The 17,490-nt window shown below is 37.9% G+C and overlaps 1 protein-coding gene across 1 annotated transcript; it reads left to right on the forward strand.

Moving 5' to 3' along the window:
- Nucleotides 1-1,891: 1,891 nt before the first annotated feature.
- On the forward strand, nucleotides 1,892-16,349 carry si:ch211-262h13.5 (uncharacterized protein LOC571127 homolog). Its single transcript, XM_033965617.2, has 7 exons — nucleotides 1,892-2,239; nucleotides 7,012-7,122; nucleotides 7,257-7,344; nucleotides 10,898-11,064; nucleotides 11,591-11,698; nucleotides 13,005-13,091; nucleotides 15,563-16,349. The coding sequence occupies exons 1-7, from the start codon at nucleotides 2,018-2,020 to the stop codon at nucleotides 16,115-16,117; spliced, it is 1,338 nt and encodes a 445-aa protein (XP_033821508.1). The 5' UTR covers nucleotides 1,892-2,017; the 3' UTR covers nucleotides 16,118-16,349.
- The last annotated feature ends 1,141 nt before the right edge of the window (nucleotides 16,350-17,490 follow it).

Raw genomic sequence — 17,490 nt, forward strand, 5'->3', positions numbered from 1 at the left:
AGATAGGCTGCAGACAGTGCTGCTAAAACACTTTGCTACAAGATTTACTATGAATAAAGCTGGAGTTTTGACAGGTTCACTGTGCAGATATGACAAAGAAAAACAACTTTAAAAGTCCTATATTATGCAAAATCGACTCTTGTGAGCTTTTAGCCATGTTATAATGTAAATATAATGTAAATATAAAACATACATGGAGTTATGTTTTGTTTCATTCACACATGTTTGAGTAACCCTTTATTATTATTCTGTCTACATCTCCAAAGCTCAAAATGCTCTGTTCCACCTTGTGATGTCATGAAGTGGTAGTTTTCAAGTTAACAACTATCTTTTTACCTTTAGTTCCATAAAGATTGGCTATTCCGTGGCTGAAATTACCAAAATGATTCAAGGTTGAAAATAGAGTTTAAAAACACAGTAGGGCACTTCCTGTATTACCACATGACATCACAAGGTGGAACAGAGTGTTTTCTGTGACTAAATATGCATATGACTTTGTGTGTTAAACATGTGTGGATGAAACAAAACACAACTCCAGGTCTGTTTGTGATGAGGAAACAACATTAGAGCACAAGTCGGAAAAATAGTGGCTGTTTTTGTTGGTTTTTTTGTACAATACTAGTTTGATTTTAATGCGTGACTTGTCAAAAACTTGAGAACACGATGTCACAGTTGTTACAGTGCTGTAGTCAGAATCCAGTGGAGTCATGGACCTTAATCGATCCTGTCGCAAACAATAGAAACTGATGTTGTTCCAAAAGTGTGCACCCCTCCCCTCCACAGATCTGCCACTCTGCTTTTCTGCCCCCCATTTCAAAAAGAACACCCTGTTTCTCATGAAAACCGCTAAATTATTCATCTATTTTTAATGAGACCTTGGTGTGGAGCAGCTGTGCCACAAATTACCATACCACCAGCTAATTCTTTATTTATTTTTTGTATGAAAGGCCAGCGTACCTTTGTCTGTTTTACTTGTTTCTATAGCGTCAAGCCAAAAAATGTGAAATCTACAAAACAACTCAACAATGTTCTGGGAGAGTAAGTCAAATCTAAATGTAATTATGACAAATCATTAACCCGGTTCACCGTGCCTGATGGACCACAAGCAACCTGACTTGACTCCAGGTGAGCAGCTAGGAGCCACAGTGACCCCTAGTGTCTATCTCTCCATGTTACATCTATAAACCCAATCCTATGTCCTGGAAAGCTTTTGCAAAACAGACAACATGTAACCGCTTAGGCCTGTCACTATAAATACCTTATCGTTCAATATATGATAAATGGAACAATCATTTTTGGGAGTCAGTTTTTATCGTGGGACTTTTTCTTTGAACTAGTGGGACATTTTTGGTGACCTATGATAAGATTTGAACAGTAGAAGGTTGAATTATGCACAAAAATGAACAGAAACCAACTACTTAAAAGGGCCCATATTACACATTTTTGACCTGTTATAATGTTTCCTCATCACAAACATACCTGGAATTGTGATTTGTTTCATTCACATAAGTTTAACACACAAACCCTGCAAATTTAGGCTGAGTTCTTCTCTCAAACAGAAAAAACCCTGTTCGACCTTGTGATGTCATGTGGTGATACAGGAAGTGCTCCACTGTGTTTTAAACTCCATAAACCTTGACTAGAACCTTTTGGATCATTTCTGCTCTGGAATTGTCTCTACTGAACTAAAGGTTAAAGTAGCTGTTATATTATTTATTATTTACTTATATATCACATTTCAAAATGTTATCGTGACAGATCTAGCGATCGCAACTTATTATATGTGATTGGTTCTGTTTGTGAATAAATACTCCTATTGTCAAGTCAATTTCATTCACAAATACTGCAGCCAACCAGCGCTGTGCCATCAAACACACTTTGTCCTTGGCTATATTTCAACATTGGGCCCTGTTTTGATTCCAAAAGTCATTGACATCTCTGAACGCAAACAAGAACGAACAAACTTTGACTTTTAAACCAACTCATTTCTGTTACTGCTCCTTATCCCTCTGCCAACATGGACAGAAACATAAGTGCGTTATTACTGCTATTATGGCATATACTGCTTGTGCATGGAGAAGCTTTGGATATGATGCCGATTGAACTTGCACCTATTCCTTGTAACGACAAAGCAGTGGAGAAGCTGTCCCGGCTGGCTATGACTTACATCAATGAGGATAGATCAGAGGGCTACAAGTTCGCTCTAAACCGAATCACCAATGTCCACCTTCACGCTCAGGTAAGGACGTCAACTTTATTCTTATTCATTCAAACCTTTTAGGGATGGGAATATAAACAATATTGTTTAGCGTGATTAAAGGGGTCAACAGGAACCGTTTGTGGGACATTTTTAAATAATAGTGATAATCGCCAACAAAGACAATTGCTCTCGCAGCACCAGAATGTGCAGTTATAACAAATTCTCTCCTACAAAGTTTTGTCCAGCTGACAGATTTTATATTTTTCTTTTGGTATAAATTCTGTAACAGCCCCCAAGAGCCCGATTGCATTTGTAAAATTTTGAGGAAAATCCCAAGCAGTAAACAATAATGTGTAGACAAGAAAACAGTATAGAAAATTAGAATTCAGTGAGCTCTAATTTTGAGTGAAAACCCTGAGAAAAAATAATGAAAGACGGCTCAGTAGCGCTACCTCAAAAATCAATTTACATTGCACCAATGGGGGACCGGCCCAGAAAAATGTCATTGTTGACAAATGAAATTTAGCATCAAAAACAAGTCACATCAGGACATGTAAAAAATTATATTATGGTCCCACCCTAAACCCTACTGGAAGTTGGCCATATCGGATCAAACCTGGGATTTACAAAATCACGTATCATAATCTTTTGACATCTCCTCCAACAGTTTTCATCAAAAACAGTTCAATTTTGACCAAAAGATATAAAGCCGATGAGCAATAACAGGTTATCAGTTACATTTTAAATAAAATTTGGGCGCGGTCATGGTGAAAAAAAAAAAAAAATCCATGTTTCACAAATGTTGATAGATTTGAATGGACCCAAACTGGACGAACTCCAAACTGAGGCAGCATCATCAGGACATATCTGGGATCAGAAGTTGTTAAAACAATTTACATAAGTCCCAGGGTGTGGTCATAAAGAGCTCTTAACAAATCAGCCATTTTGAGAGCGTAAAAAACCTTGCAACTTTTGTAAACATAATCTGATTTAAACTAACCCAATGTAACGTTTGTGTATTTTGATGGCCCGGACATAATTATGAATGAATTAAAGTTATATCTTTAAAAGTTTCTCTCCAGCGCCCCCTGCAAAATCAGTCTCAGGGTGAGGTCATAACAAGCTCTTAACGAAGAGGCCATTTTGAAAGCATAAAAATCCTGGCAAGTTTTGCAAACATCATCAGATTTAAACAAATACAAAATAGCGTTTGTGTAGTTTTATGACCTAGACAAAATGATACATGAATTAAACTTATATCTCTCTAGCGCCCCCTGCGAAGTTAGAATGGTAGCAAAAAATGTATCTCAAAAGTGACAGTGGCAATTTCTTATCAGATATCAAGCCAGGGTTAACAGAAAGCCCTCCCACTGAAGCGTCCCCTTCTGCGGTTGCAAGGGTTGCAGGGGCCCTTTATCACTGCTTGCAGCTTTAATATTAAAACTGTAATTATTTATTTTTATAAAATTTTTAAACTGTCAACAACGTAAATAGTTACAGCAACAATACACCAAATTTTAATACCATCCCATGACTTTAAGTATGCTCCAAAAAAGTAAATGAATATATGTCCAACCAGTATGATTTCATAATGACATATCCTATTGTCACATTACTAATATTTCAAACTCTATTTCAATACTAAGGAACAGACAGGAACTGATAATTAAAAAGCACTCTTTCTTTAGACAATAAAATGTGATTTCCAACATTAAATGGTAGTACTTTTTTTTTTTTTTTGAAAGAAAATTATGTATTTCACTGCTGTTTGGTTGTTAAATCGTGGTATTTTGGGTTTTTTCTATCATCATCACTTTTGATATCTTGACAGCCCCACACCTATGCCCAGGGAAGTCTCCAGGCAGACTCAAAGCACTGAAATAATGCCTCAGTGTGAGATTTATTTGTGATTAACTAGAGAACTGGACCGGGAAGCTTATTTTCTCATCTGTGGTTGTGGAAAAATCAAAACATTCGTAGCAGGACAGAAACACAGTGGTGGGGTTGACCAGCTGTGACCAATCTTGCTGTCAGTGGGAACTCGTTTGATAAGATTTGGGCTCAGATCGTGAACGCAGAGCAGTCTAATCAAAAACGAATGTCACTATTTGGTAACTGCTGGGATGTAGTAATCGTATTAAGATGAGACACGACAGGTGACGCGATTTAACTAAGATCGAATAATGAAGTTTCTTGAGTAGATTACTGCGACAAAATGAAACGATATGACTGCTAATTACTACAGTGTTCTATAAGTCTACGCACTATGTACCGCAAATGTGGGACTATAAGCTGCTACTTTTTCCCACGCTTTTAACCCTACGTCCTATACAACGGTCCGACTAATTTATAGACTTTTACTGGCTAACGGCCACCGGGGGGCACTCTCTAGCAGCAAATGCAAAAGTGAGACAGACGTGGGGAAAGATTATGCGCTGAAGAATACAATAGTTTTGGTTTTGAACTGTCATTTTGCTCATCATGACCACACCCTCATCATGAAAAACACACGAAGAAATGCAAATGATGCAGCTTTTAAGATCAAGACAATGGATCTGGCCTCAAAGAAGGAAATAGAGCCACTGCATGTGAGTTTAGCACCAAAGAAGGAAATAGAGCCCCTGCATGTAAGTTTGGCATCAAAGAAGGAAATGGAGCCACTGTAAGTAAGCTCGGCATTACGGAACCGATAGTGTGACATTGGAGGCGGTAGTGGGAAGAAAAACAAAAGCTTTCAGAGGAAATAAAAGCAGATGGCTCGTGTCGGTGCTGTTTTATTTTCTAAACATACAGGTATGTTCATCTTGTGTTGATCACATGTTGGTGCCAATTTTGAGGCACAGTTTTAAAAAAAAGCATGTCTTAAAAATAATAAAAAAAACCTTCGTGTACCATCTTTCTGTGTGAATATCTCATGTTACAACATATTTGTAACATGCAGCTTATATTCAAGTGCAGCTCATATATGTACAAAATGTATTTTCTCTTCAAATTTAGCTAGTGCAGTCTATATATAGTCCGAAATTTAAGGTAATAATTATGCTACTTAAAAAAAGCTTAAGAAAACATGTTTTACAGTATTTTTTTAAGCTGTAAAACCACATATTGCTGTGTTCAGACCATGCCGCGGTCTGTGAGTGCCTTTGGATGTTTTGTTTTCCCGGTCTCTTTGTGAAAGATGTCCAGGTTGAGAGAGTGGCTTTAGTGTATTTAAGTCAGTTCTGGGGCGAGGTAAACGACAACAATGAGGCTACCCTCCATTCTTTTTGTTCTGCTGTTTGTGGCTCCCTTTCCCTTTCTCCTCTTCCTTCCAGATAATGATGTCTCTACGTCACTGGAGCATAGTATCTGAATGGTTGATGCTTCCACCATAGACTTTGCATGTAAATTCAACGCCTATGGATTATTTTGATGCTACTATGGAACATCCTAGACAAAGCAATCCACAAGGAGAGAAGCGGGCGAGCGGACATCGTAAAGTTTACATACTACCTCTTTATTTCTGCCTGTAATCTTCAAGGTACACTGTAAACATGGCGTGTGTGGATCATTATGTAAATCCTTGGGGACAGTCCTGAAGTAGACTGGGTTTGATCCTGCTCTAGAACTGATTTAGTCCTGGTCTAATCCAGGTTTAGTCCGATTTTTAGTATCATGCCTTAATCTTGTCCTTTGCCAAACAACTGGACAACATGCGGGTGAAGAATTGCAATAAACGTGCAAGCTAGACAATCAATAACCTCTTATTAACAGAGTCATGAACGCTCAAACTCATTACTTTATATGGTGAGTCATCGATGTTCCAACAAGGACCAGAGATACTGTTATTAAAGCGCAGGTCATTTCAGTGCAGCACTGGAGAGCTGGGACTTGCACAACACACATTATGAACTCCATGGCTTTAAATGAAGGCCATCACAGCATAGATCAGCATTTACAATCGCCCTGTGAGAACGTGCCGCCAAAACATGCTCGAAGTGCTACCAGCAAATCAATACACGACGCAGAGAGCCCCGTCGGCCAAATTGTTCCTTTAAGTGTGCGAATGGCTGTTAGAAACCTATTTATCCCCATTCAGTGAAAATATGCTGTTAAAATCAACAATTGTCAACAATAATGTTTTTTTAATGTTCTACAGTTCTGATTTGAAATGTAAACTGTCAAAAGTTTGGACACGCCCTCTCGTATTTTTACTACTTTTTTACATTTTAGATACGGAAATTACACAAGATATATGGAGTTACGTAGTAAAAAAAAAGTTAAATACAGTAACTACTAAATGGTAGTACAGAGGTAGAATGTTCATCCTCTGATCCAAAGGTTGGCGGTTCAAATCCCGCTCTCAAAAAAACAAAACAAAAAAAACCCAAACGCACCTGCAACACACAGGTTGCAGGTGCGATTCCAGCTCCCCCAGGTGAATGCTGTTGTTGTGTCCTTGGGCAAGACACTTAACCTCCCTCATCCCCAGTGTCTGTGTAATCATATTAAGGATGAGACAGGTGATGGGATATATTAAAATTTGACCTATTATTTATTATTAAAATATTTTTCACAAAGCAAAGCCTGGCTACTTTGAGTATTTTAATTAAAAAAAATAATTTAAAAATATTTGGTAATGTCATTAAAGGTTTATTTTTCTTTACTAGATAATTCCATATATTTTACTTAATATATTTGATGTCTTCTGTGTGTATTTAAAATGTAGAAAGTGGTAAAAAAAAACAAAAAAACTGACTGACATGGTGTGTCCAAACCTTTGGTAGTGTATGTATTCATTGGGTTTGTGTGCTTTGTGTTGTTTACTCCAGGGCCCAGCAGGCAACGTCTATTACCTGGATTTGGATGTCCTCGAGACCAAATGTCACATAGGCAGCCCGAAACCATGGAAACGCTGTGACGTCAGACCCTTCATGGAAACAGTGGGTCAACCTTCCTCCTGGTTAAATACACACAACTTTAATCACCTCAACGTTTTACCTACTCACTAAAAACAACCAGAGTACATGATTTCTGAGGACCTTTAAGCAATGTTAAATATGTATGTCTTGTTTAGCAAATCTCTGGAAACTGCAACACGACCATCCTCCACACACAAGAGGGATACTCGTACCTCTACAGCTACGACTGCACTCTGGTCCCAGGTAATGAATCACACATGCATCAATATGTGAAGGTCCTATATTACACAAAATTAACTCGTATGAGCTTTAAGCCATGTTATGATGTTGTTCCCTCCTTAAAAACATGCCTGGAGTTGTGTTTTGTTTCATTCACACATGTTTGAGCAACCCTTTATTATTAGTCTAAGCTCAAAATGCCCTGATCCACCTTGTGATGTCATGAAGTGGTAGCTTTTAAGTGAACAGCTATCTTTCACCTTTAGTTCAGTAGAGATTGGCAATTCCAGAGTTGAAATCATCCAAATGACTCTAGTGAAGGTGTATGTAGTTTAAAAACACAGTGGAGCACTTCCTGCATTACCATTTAATGACATCACAAGGTGGAACAGAGTGTTTTCTGTTTGTTTGTGATGAGGAAACAACATTAGAACATCAGAAAATAGACTAATATGGGCCTTTTAAGTTAAAGTACAGACATTTATTGGCATTATAGCACAGATTTTTTCTAACTTTGTACAAAACTCTGGACTATACTGGATGTGAGGAAACAAGTGCACCCACTAAAAACCAAAAATTTGGGTTATAACTGTAAACACAATTAAGCCATTTGAAAATAAACAAATGTACTGGCAAAAATGTACCTAATAATGAGCTCCTATACATATTTTCCACAGTTAGAATCGCAGTTTCCTCAAATCTTGTTTAATTTCCAGAGAAACAAGCAGGTGGAGGCCCTTAGATAAGAGTCAGGTTTGTGGAGATGCATGTTTTATAGTGCAATAAACACAACCAGACTTGACATTACATACTGGGGCTTTAATCATTCTAGATGTGTTAAGTCTAGGAAAAGTCACACCTAAACCTACCTAGAATGAATAAAACCCCAGTATGTACCTTTTTTGTCAGGTTTGGTGGTATTTATTGCACTGGAAAACATGCATTCTTACTCTGAGCGGGCTCACATCTCCACAAACCTGACTCTGATCTGGATGAAGGCCTTCACTGTTTATCACAGAAATAAAATGAGCAGAATGTTGTCAACTGACGTTTAAAGGGGTCTAAAGCTGGTCTTAAAACAGCTTTACTTAGTTTATAGTTTGTTTGTTCCATTCAGGGATTTTTGCAGTGGTGGAATGTAACTCAGCCTGTCACGATAATCACTAGATTGACTTACTGTTCAGTATGTGAAACATGGAACAATATTTTTGGGAGCTCAATATTTATTCTGTGTACACTTTCTTTGCAAAAGTGAGGACTTTTTTCACCATTTTTCTGTATTATGATAAGATTTGAGCTGTAGAAATTTGAATAAATCACTTCTATGGCTAAGCATTGGTTCATTCTGCTATGTATTTGCTGCAGCTCAGGCTTTTTAATGTTACTGCCTATTTAAAGATTGGTTTACTGGGTTTATCCTGCTTTGTGTCAGCGGCATAAAGTAGCTTCAATTCTCGTTCTCGTGACAGGCCTAAATGTAAAAAAGTAAAAGTAGTAAAGTACAGTACTATACATTTTAGGTATGGCTACAGGTGGATAATTTTACTTTTACTTAAATAAATTTGAGAGCAGTATCTGTACTTTCTACTCCATTACATTTTTTAACTGGACTGAAAAATATTTTTATTATTGTCTAAGACCTGCTGAAAAGGCTTCATTTTTAACATGCTCATAAATAAAGCAAAACAAAAATATACAAAAGAAAACAGCTAGAAAAAAACTGTTGATTAAATTGTTTCAGCTGAGTAAACTTCAGCTCAAATCTTTATCAAAATTACTACATTTGAAGCTTAATTCGATCTCAAAATCTGCATGAAATACTTTTACTTTTAAACAGGTACCGTATTTTCCGGACTATAAGTAGCACTTTTTTCATAGTTTGTCCGGGAGAGCAACTTATACTCAGAGGCAACTGGTGTATCAGTATGACAGCCAAACAGGATGAAGAATTAGCGCTCTATAGTGAGATCCACAGTAAACTTATGAGCTTGTTTTTTATGCTTTATTTATCTGATTAACTGTTAATATCTTCCGTTAACAAACCAAACACGTGTTCAGTTCTGTCTATGCTTCATGTAGCTGAATAAATATAAATGTGTTACATTAGCACGCTATGTTATGTTAGTGTGCTGTACTGATATTCAGCCTGTTATTGTTATTATTATAACTTCCCTTCAAAGATAAAATATCTCTTCTTGGTCTCGGATTTTGTAAAATATATTTCCTCAAAAAATGTGACTTATACATGTTTTTTCTTCATTATTATGCATTTTTTGGCTTGTGTGTCTTATATTCCGGAGCAATTTATAGTCTGGAAAATACGGCACTTTAATATCTTTACTCAAGTAGATTTTTTCATGTGATAGTTTCACTGGAATCATTTTTTGCTGTGGTATCTGTACTTTTACTTAAGTAACAACATCAAGTACTTCTTCCACCGCTGTATTTTTGTAATGGCCATAATTATAATCAAGATAAAAAGTTGATTATCTGCACAGCCGTAACCCTCCAGCCCAACAAATGTCAGGCAGAATCTGAAGTCAAAGTTGTGATTACACCATGAGAAATAGGCAAAAATGTGATGTTTTCTTTTAAGAGGAATTAATCAAGTCTTGGATGAAAAAGGTGCTATAGAAAATGAATTCTAGCAGCTAAGCGTCTCTTGGCAGTTTAAGCACTTTACACTTGGTATGATATAAAACTAGGAATATGAAGAACAGCAAGTCCCACCTGCACACTTAAACAACAACAAAAATACCTCCTGCTCCGACTCCCACACTGCCCATAACAGAGGGATTATTAATAGTTTTACAATCAGCTAGGCACTGCTCCACTTAAGGTAGACTATGAAACTTTTCTGATGAAGGTCTCTTATGCATTTATTCAAGTATGGAGGTTTTTTTTAATGGTATAAAAGATATACCTTAAATGTCCTATATTATGTTCTTGTCAGCTTTTAGGCATGTTATGTCATTATCGCGTCAAAAACAGACCTAGAGTTGTATTTTATTTCATTCACATGTTTGAGTAACACTTTATTATTAGTGCATCTCCAAAGCTCAAAATGCTCTGTTCCACCTTGTGACGTCATGAAGTGGTAGTTTTACTTCAGTAGAGATTGGCAATTCCAGGGCTAAAATTATCCAAATGATTCTAGTGAAGGTGTATGGAGCACTTCCTGTATAACTACTCAATGACATCACAAGGTGGAACAGAGTGTTTTCAGTTTGAGAGAAGAACTCAGCCTAAATATGCAGGGTTTTGTGTGTTAAACATGTGTAAATTAAACAAAACACAACTTCAGATCTGTTTGTGACGAGGAAACAACATTAGAACAGAGATCAGAAAACAACGTAACATGGGCCCTTTAATAAACATGCGTTCTTACTATGAGCGGTAAGATAAATGGGAATAGATCAATTTAATGCCATACTGTAACATATTCCAGGCACAACAATACCCTCTCTACAGAGACAAGCAACTGACAGCTCCTCCACCAGAAAAGTTACCTAGTTCACCTTTAACTCATATATTTAATTTGCATGTCCTGCTATCACTTTATATCTTCTCCATCTAGATCCACCTGAGAAGCTGCAGCAGACCTGTCCCACTTGTCCCCTCTTGCTTCCCATAGACAGCCCACAGGCCGTCACTGCTGCACAAGTCACTCTAGACTCGTATAAGAGGAAGTCCCTGCTGGGGGCTGGACTGGGAGTGAAAAAGATACTGAGAGCAGCCCAGCAGGTAACCCACATATGGAACGCTATAACTTCTAGCCTCGATGAGCTTCATTTGACTGGAGCGAACGCTGTGGGTGACATCACACTCACTCAGTACACTTTATACAGACTATGAAGTACTGGTAAATGTTTTGTTTATTTCAAATCTAAAACAAAATAATGAGGTAATTTACTTACTAATCTGTTATGGTCCATTGTAAAAGATGACATAAACTCTTTGTACTCACTTAAGAGGTAATACCAAGATTGTCAGAATAAGCTCTAGTCTATTTGTACTCATTTAATTTTATGATGATCTCCAGCTACATTGCTACTAATGAGGGATGTAAAGATTATTTGGTTAATTAATAATCAAGATTAGTAAGGTCATAATATAACCGTAAGAACAAAAACATATTAATAATAGTTACAATAGTTTACCATTTATAAAGCTATCTTATAAGAATTGAGAAGTGTTAATTTATTAGATTGATTCTTGCAATTTTCCCAACATTTTCTCCACCATCTTTTTATATTTTGTTATGTTTTAGACTAGACCAGTGAAAAGCAGCTTTGTCGAGTACACTGTCCAGCAGTGTCCAGAGGGAACCACTGAATCAGGCACCTGCCAAAGACTGACCGCTGCCTCCGACACAGAGGTAACAGCACATACAGCAGCTGTCAGGTGCACTGCTCACCTGGCCAGAGTTTATACAGAAAATCTTTAGAAATGTTCTCAATAACTGCAGTATATCTGAACAGCACATTGTATAATGCACTTTACACTTAAAGGATACATATTACACTATTCTCACTATTCGCTCCATATAAGTCACATCTGTGTATAAGTCGCATCCCCGGCCAAACTATGAAAAAAGTGCAACTTATATTCCGGAAAATACGATATATAAGTCACACTGGACTATAAGTCGAATTTTTGGGGGAATTTTGTTTTACAAAATCCGAGACCAAGAACAGACATTTTATATTTAAAGGCAAGTTATAATAATAACAATAAAATAGAGAATAACAGGCTGAATATCATTACAGCACGCTAATGTAACACATTTATATTTATTCAGCTACATGAAGCATAAACAGAACTGAACACGTGTCTGGTTTGTTAACGTAAGATTTTAACAGTTAATCAGATAAATAAAGCATAAAAAACAAGCTAACAGGTTTACTCTGGGTCTCACTCCAAATCACTAAATCCATTGAATTCTTCATCCTCGGTGTGGCTTCTGAACAACTTCGCCAACTCTGGAAATAGATGAAGCGCCACTTCCGCTTCTGCATGGTTGTCATACTGGCAAACAAGCCTAGAGCGCCCTCGCGTGGTTGTGATTGTTACAATAACGAAGATGTGAAATTATATATTTTAATCATTTCACATATAAGCCGCATCTGAGTATAACTTGCATTCCCGGCCAAACTATGAAAAAAAGTGTGACTTATAGTCCGGAAAATATGGTATTTAAACTCCATACATCTTCACTAGAATAATTTGGATAATTTCAGCCCTGGAATTACCCGTCTCTGAACTAAATGTAAACGATAGCTGTTAACTTGAAAACAACCTCTTCATGACATCACAAGGTGGAACAGAGCATTTTGAGCTTTGCAGATGTAGACAGACTAACTTTGAGGACTTTTTGAGGAGGTAACAGCATTAGAACATGTCTTAACGATCACGAGAATCCATTTTGTGTGATATAGGACCTTTAAATATTACTGATGCAATGCTGTTTAATTGTCTAAAAGTAAATACTGTTTCTTTTTGTAGATCTCATAAAACATAGCTGAGAACATGAGCTAATCTGGCCACTGTACAACAGTGGGCAAATTCACTCATAACATAAGAGATTATTAGTATGAGTCTCCTTATTCATTTTGTGTTGTTTTGTGTTTAAAAAAAATAAATGAATAAATAACACTGTTTAATGTTTTTACCTGTTCTTCTAGACGACAGGTTTTTGCTCTGGATCTGTTCATGGAGACGTCAGGACCCATCCTGAAGTCCACGTGTCCTGTGAGATGTTCAAAGTGCAGGTACCTTACAATGGCAGTGTTCGCAGTGCCACATCAAATCAATAACATCTGCAGCTTTTTACCACCTAAAGAACATTGCAAAAATCAAAGGTATACTGTCAAAGCCAGACTTAGAGAGACTTATCCATGCATTTGTCTCCAGTAGGTTAGACTAATGTAACGGCCTGCTCACTGGCCTCTCCAAATGAGCCTTAACACAGCTGCAGTACATCCAGAACACTGCTGCTCGGGTCCTGACTAGAACCAGGAAGTATGAGCACATAAGTCCTGTGCTCAGGTCTCTGCACTGGCTTACTGGAGCTCAAAGAATAGACTTTAAAGCAGCTCTGCTTGTGTATAAGTCTCTCCATGGCCTAGGTCCAAAGTATATCTCTGACATGTTAGTGCCATATGAACCATCTCGCACACTGAGGACTTCAGGGACCGGCCTCCTGCTGGTGCCCACAGTCAGGACTAAACATGGGGAATCAGCATTTAAGTTTTATACAGCTAAAACCTGTAACAGTCTTCCTGAAGATGTGAGACAGGCCTCTACTTTGACAATGTTTGAATCCAGGCTCAAAACGGTTCTGTTCAGCTGTGCATACGACTGAAAGGTTTTTATTCTGCACTCTTCTCTTATAATGGTAAATTTATGATGATTATTTGTGATTATTTATGTTTTGATTTGTGTGATTTTAATGTCTTTCTTATTCTGTAAAGCACTTTGAATTACCTTGTGTATGAATTGTGCTATACAAATAAACTTGCCTTGCCTTCACAGTTCACAATTAACTCCATATTTGTTCCTAAAATGTTCCACCGTATAACATTAAACATATCTAGCAGATAATGCCTCCAAGCCAAATTACAGTTCATGTCAGATCTGTGGAGAGGTGACCACACTTTTTCAATGTACTTTTGAGCAATAAAAACACCTGTAATTAAATAAATGTTCAAAAGTTAACTTAAATGACATACTGCGGAACATTCCAGGCAAAGCAATAACATCGCCATGGAGACAAGCAGGTGGTGCACTTTTCCCAGTGTTCCTCAAAATAATCTGTGAATCAAGACAATATACTGATACTTTAAAGCTGATATTCCCTGGTAGTGCCATGCTAACTGTAGGCACTGCTCTGTCTGAAGCTCTGTTAGTCAACTTAGACTTTAATCTGAGTTTTAACACAATCTGACCAGAAAGAACTGACTTGATACAACAGGTGAGCTGATTTGTGCTGTTAAACAAGTCCCTCTCACATAACACTACAGTCACAAGCTAGCTAGAATTAGCCAACTGCTTTTCATTTAGTCGCTCTCACCTTTTTGTGTAAAATCAAACACCTAAACAGGACCATGAACGCACGGATTGATCACAGGCTCCTGAAAATGTGTTGATTATTATATCCTTTTGTATATTTCATGTGGGCATTGTGTCACCATGGTAACAGCTGAACATTCCGCTACAGACATACACGTAGAACACCCCTGAAGTGATGTCACTGTAGTGTTAATTGTGCGTTTCAAACAAAACTGTGAATATGGCCTTGTTTTTTTCTCCTGATTTGAGCTTTTTTGAGCATTTAAAATTTTGAGGTTTGTATGCTCATTTTTCAAGCGATGACCTTTGTATAAATGTCAGTGTTTACAGAACTGCTCCTTCTACGTGTCATGGCAGGGTTTTGATCAGTGTGATCGCATGATTGTGCTTTTGGTTCACCCATGAATATAAAAGGTGGTCTCCTTTCTCTTTGTGAATCTGGTCCTAATGTCACATCCTGGAAAGTCTCTTAGCTCAAAACTGATTGGATTTGTAACCACAGACCAAGGAAAAGTACTGGACCGGTGAAAATAGTGCTGCATAGAAACAATTTGCAGCAGGAATAAAATAGGACAATTTAAAAATGAGGGAATGCATATTAGATGACTTTATACTTAGCTAGACTTAACTACATCCCGATCCATATTCTGAAAAATGCTCAAAAAAAAAAAAAAATACAGGTCTATACAAGCGGCTATGAGAGGGATGCCAATTGTACTGGTAGATAAAGACATTAGTTGTAGTAATAGTAGTAGTAGTAGTAGTAGCAGCAGGAGTAGTAATCAGGTGAGTCGATAGGGAAAGACAAAGTGATCTGTTGAATAATTTTATTTTAAATCCAAGCTGATTTTAATATTAAAATAGTTTATAACCTCTAGAGCCTCAGCCCTTGGCCCTGTCACAGTCACTGATCCTGTCACACACTCACTGCTCATGTCACACACTCACTGCTCATGTCACACACTCACTGCTCATGTCACACACTCACTGCTCCTGTCACACACTCACTGCTCCTGTCACACACTCACTGCTCCTGTCACACACTCACTGCTCATGTCACACACTCACTGCTCATGTCACACACTCACTGCTCCTGTCACACACTCGCTGCTCATGTCACACACTCACTGCTCCTGTCGGGGCTAAATGTTGTCGTTGTTTTTTCTTTCAGACTGTGGATGTACTGAGACCGCTTCAGCCACAGGGTCATGACCTGGCACCGGACCACCCTATAATCCCCTCTGACGCCCCCTTTATCACCGACCAAGACCCACCTATCGCCGAGCCTACATTTACTCCAATTATTGTCCCTGCACCTGTCGCACCTGTCGCCCCTGCCACCCCTCCCCCACCTCCACCACCAGCTCCCCCTGCCCCTCCCGTCAAACCTGCCCCACCTGCACCCCGCATAGACCTACCCTCCGACCCCCTCACCTCATCCTCTAGTGAATCTTTTGAGATCCTGGTGCCGCGTCCTGCACTTCCTGGCGGTCCGGTGCCCCCTGCTGGTCCGGTGCACATGGCTTCGTCCTCTGAGGAATTCGGTGTTCCCCTGGCTCGCCGACCGCCCCATAACTTCTGGTACAAGAAGCGGGATGATCGCAGGAGACGTCAAGCGTTACCTTTGACCCAGTCCACTCACACGCCGGTCTTCCTCACTGACTTTCCGGATGGTTCCTCTCCTTTCCGCTCATGTCCGGGCCCTTCAAGATACACCACAGTTTAATAGAAGTCAATGGAATAGTTACATGTGGAAAAAGTAACTATACTAATCAGTGAAAGGTGATTTTTATTGAAAATTACCTCCTTGGTGCTCATGTAATAATAGTGCTTCTAAAGTGGCCTATAGTCCAATTGTCTGAACAATGTAAATCAGGCTGATGATGGCGCACTTGAACAAGGCCTTGAGCTAATGCTTATGTGCTTATATTACACAATAAAACGTCCAATTTGCCTCTGCTGTACTGTATTACTGTATAGCGTTTCATTTCTTGTTGCACATTATCAAAATTAGCCATTTTAAGGGAAAATTGAAATGATATTGTGAATTGCCTTTAGCGCTTAGTCCATTTGAACAATGTAAATCAGGCTGAAAACATTTGTGCACTTGAACAAAGCCTTGAGCTACTATGTGTGCGCTCATACCACACCATAAAACGTCCAATAACTATCAAAGTTAGCCATTTTATTATGTGTGTGCTTATGTAACACTATAAAATGGCCAATTATTACTTATTACATATTATCAAAGTTAGGCATTTTAATATGTGTGTGCTTATATGACACTATAAAAAGGCCAATTATTACTTATTACATATTATCAAAGTTAGACGTTATAAGAGGAAATTGAAAAGGTGTTGTACATTGCCTTTAGCACTTGCACCTGTTGAGAAATAAATAAAGACATCAAGATATAAAGAAAGAATGAATGAAAGCAAAAGAAAGGCAAAGACACAAGACATAAATAACAAAAGATAGAAAGAAAGAAAGAAAGACAAAGACATAAAAAAGACATGAAAAAAGAAAGGCAAAGACATAAGACATAAAGAGAGAAAGAAAGAAAGAAAGAAAGACATGAATAAAGAAAGAAAGAGCGCCAACCACTGCCATTTGTCATTAATGTGTGTACATTAATGACAAATGGCAGTGGTTGGCGCTCACGCGTAATCACGAAATTTGCCCCTATTCCCCCACCGTAGAAAGGCTATTGCTAACTTTTCCAAACAAAACCAAATAAACAGTTGTAGCCTAAACACAACCAAAGTCTGTTTTTATGTTTATTACTTTCTACAAGTTCCATAACTCATGTAAAATATGAAAATAAAGCGTTCACCAGTTACAATGTTTTACGTGCTAACAGCGCGGTTTAAGCTAGCCGGTTTAAGCTAGCAAATTCACACGTATAACAAAATACTTTTATCAACTTGTGATCAGGAGACACAGCTCAAACATTTATAACATACTCACCTGTTAAGTGCTTCACAAAATATTAGCAAAAATAAAGTTTATTGCATTAATAATTTGCGTTATAATCAGGAGCCCTCCTCACTGTACGGAAGCTTTTTTGTGTTATTTTATTATTTATTTATGCGACAGTAA

This window comes from Periophthalmus magnuspinnatus, chromosome 4 (genome assembly GCF_009829125.3).
Source record: "Periophthalmus magnuspinnatus isolate fPerMag1 chromosome 4, fPerMag1.2.pri, whole genome shotgun sequence".
Taxonomy (NCBI): domain Eukaryota; kingdom Metazoa; phylum Chordata; class Actinopteri; order Gobiiformes; family Gobiidae; genus Periophthalmus; species Periophthalmus magnuspinnatus.

Coding starts and splice junctions, on each gene's coding strand:
- si:ch211-262h13.5 (XM_033965617.2), top strand. CDS start 2,018: ATGGACAGAAACATAAGTGCGTTATTACTGCTATTATGGCATATACTG. Junction 2,240..7,011: donor ATGTCCACCTTCACGCTCAG/GTAAGGACGTCA, acceptor TGTTTACTCCAG/GGCCCAGCAGGCAACGTCTA. Junction 11,699..13,004: donor CCGCTGCCTCCGACACAGAG/GTAACAGCACAT, acceptor CTGTTCTTCTAG/ACGACAGGTTTTTGCTCTGG.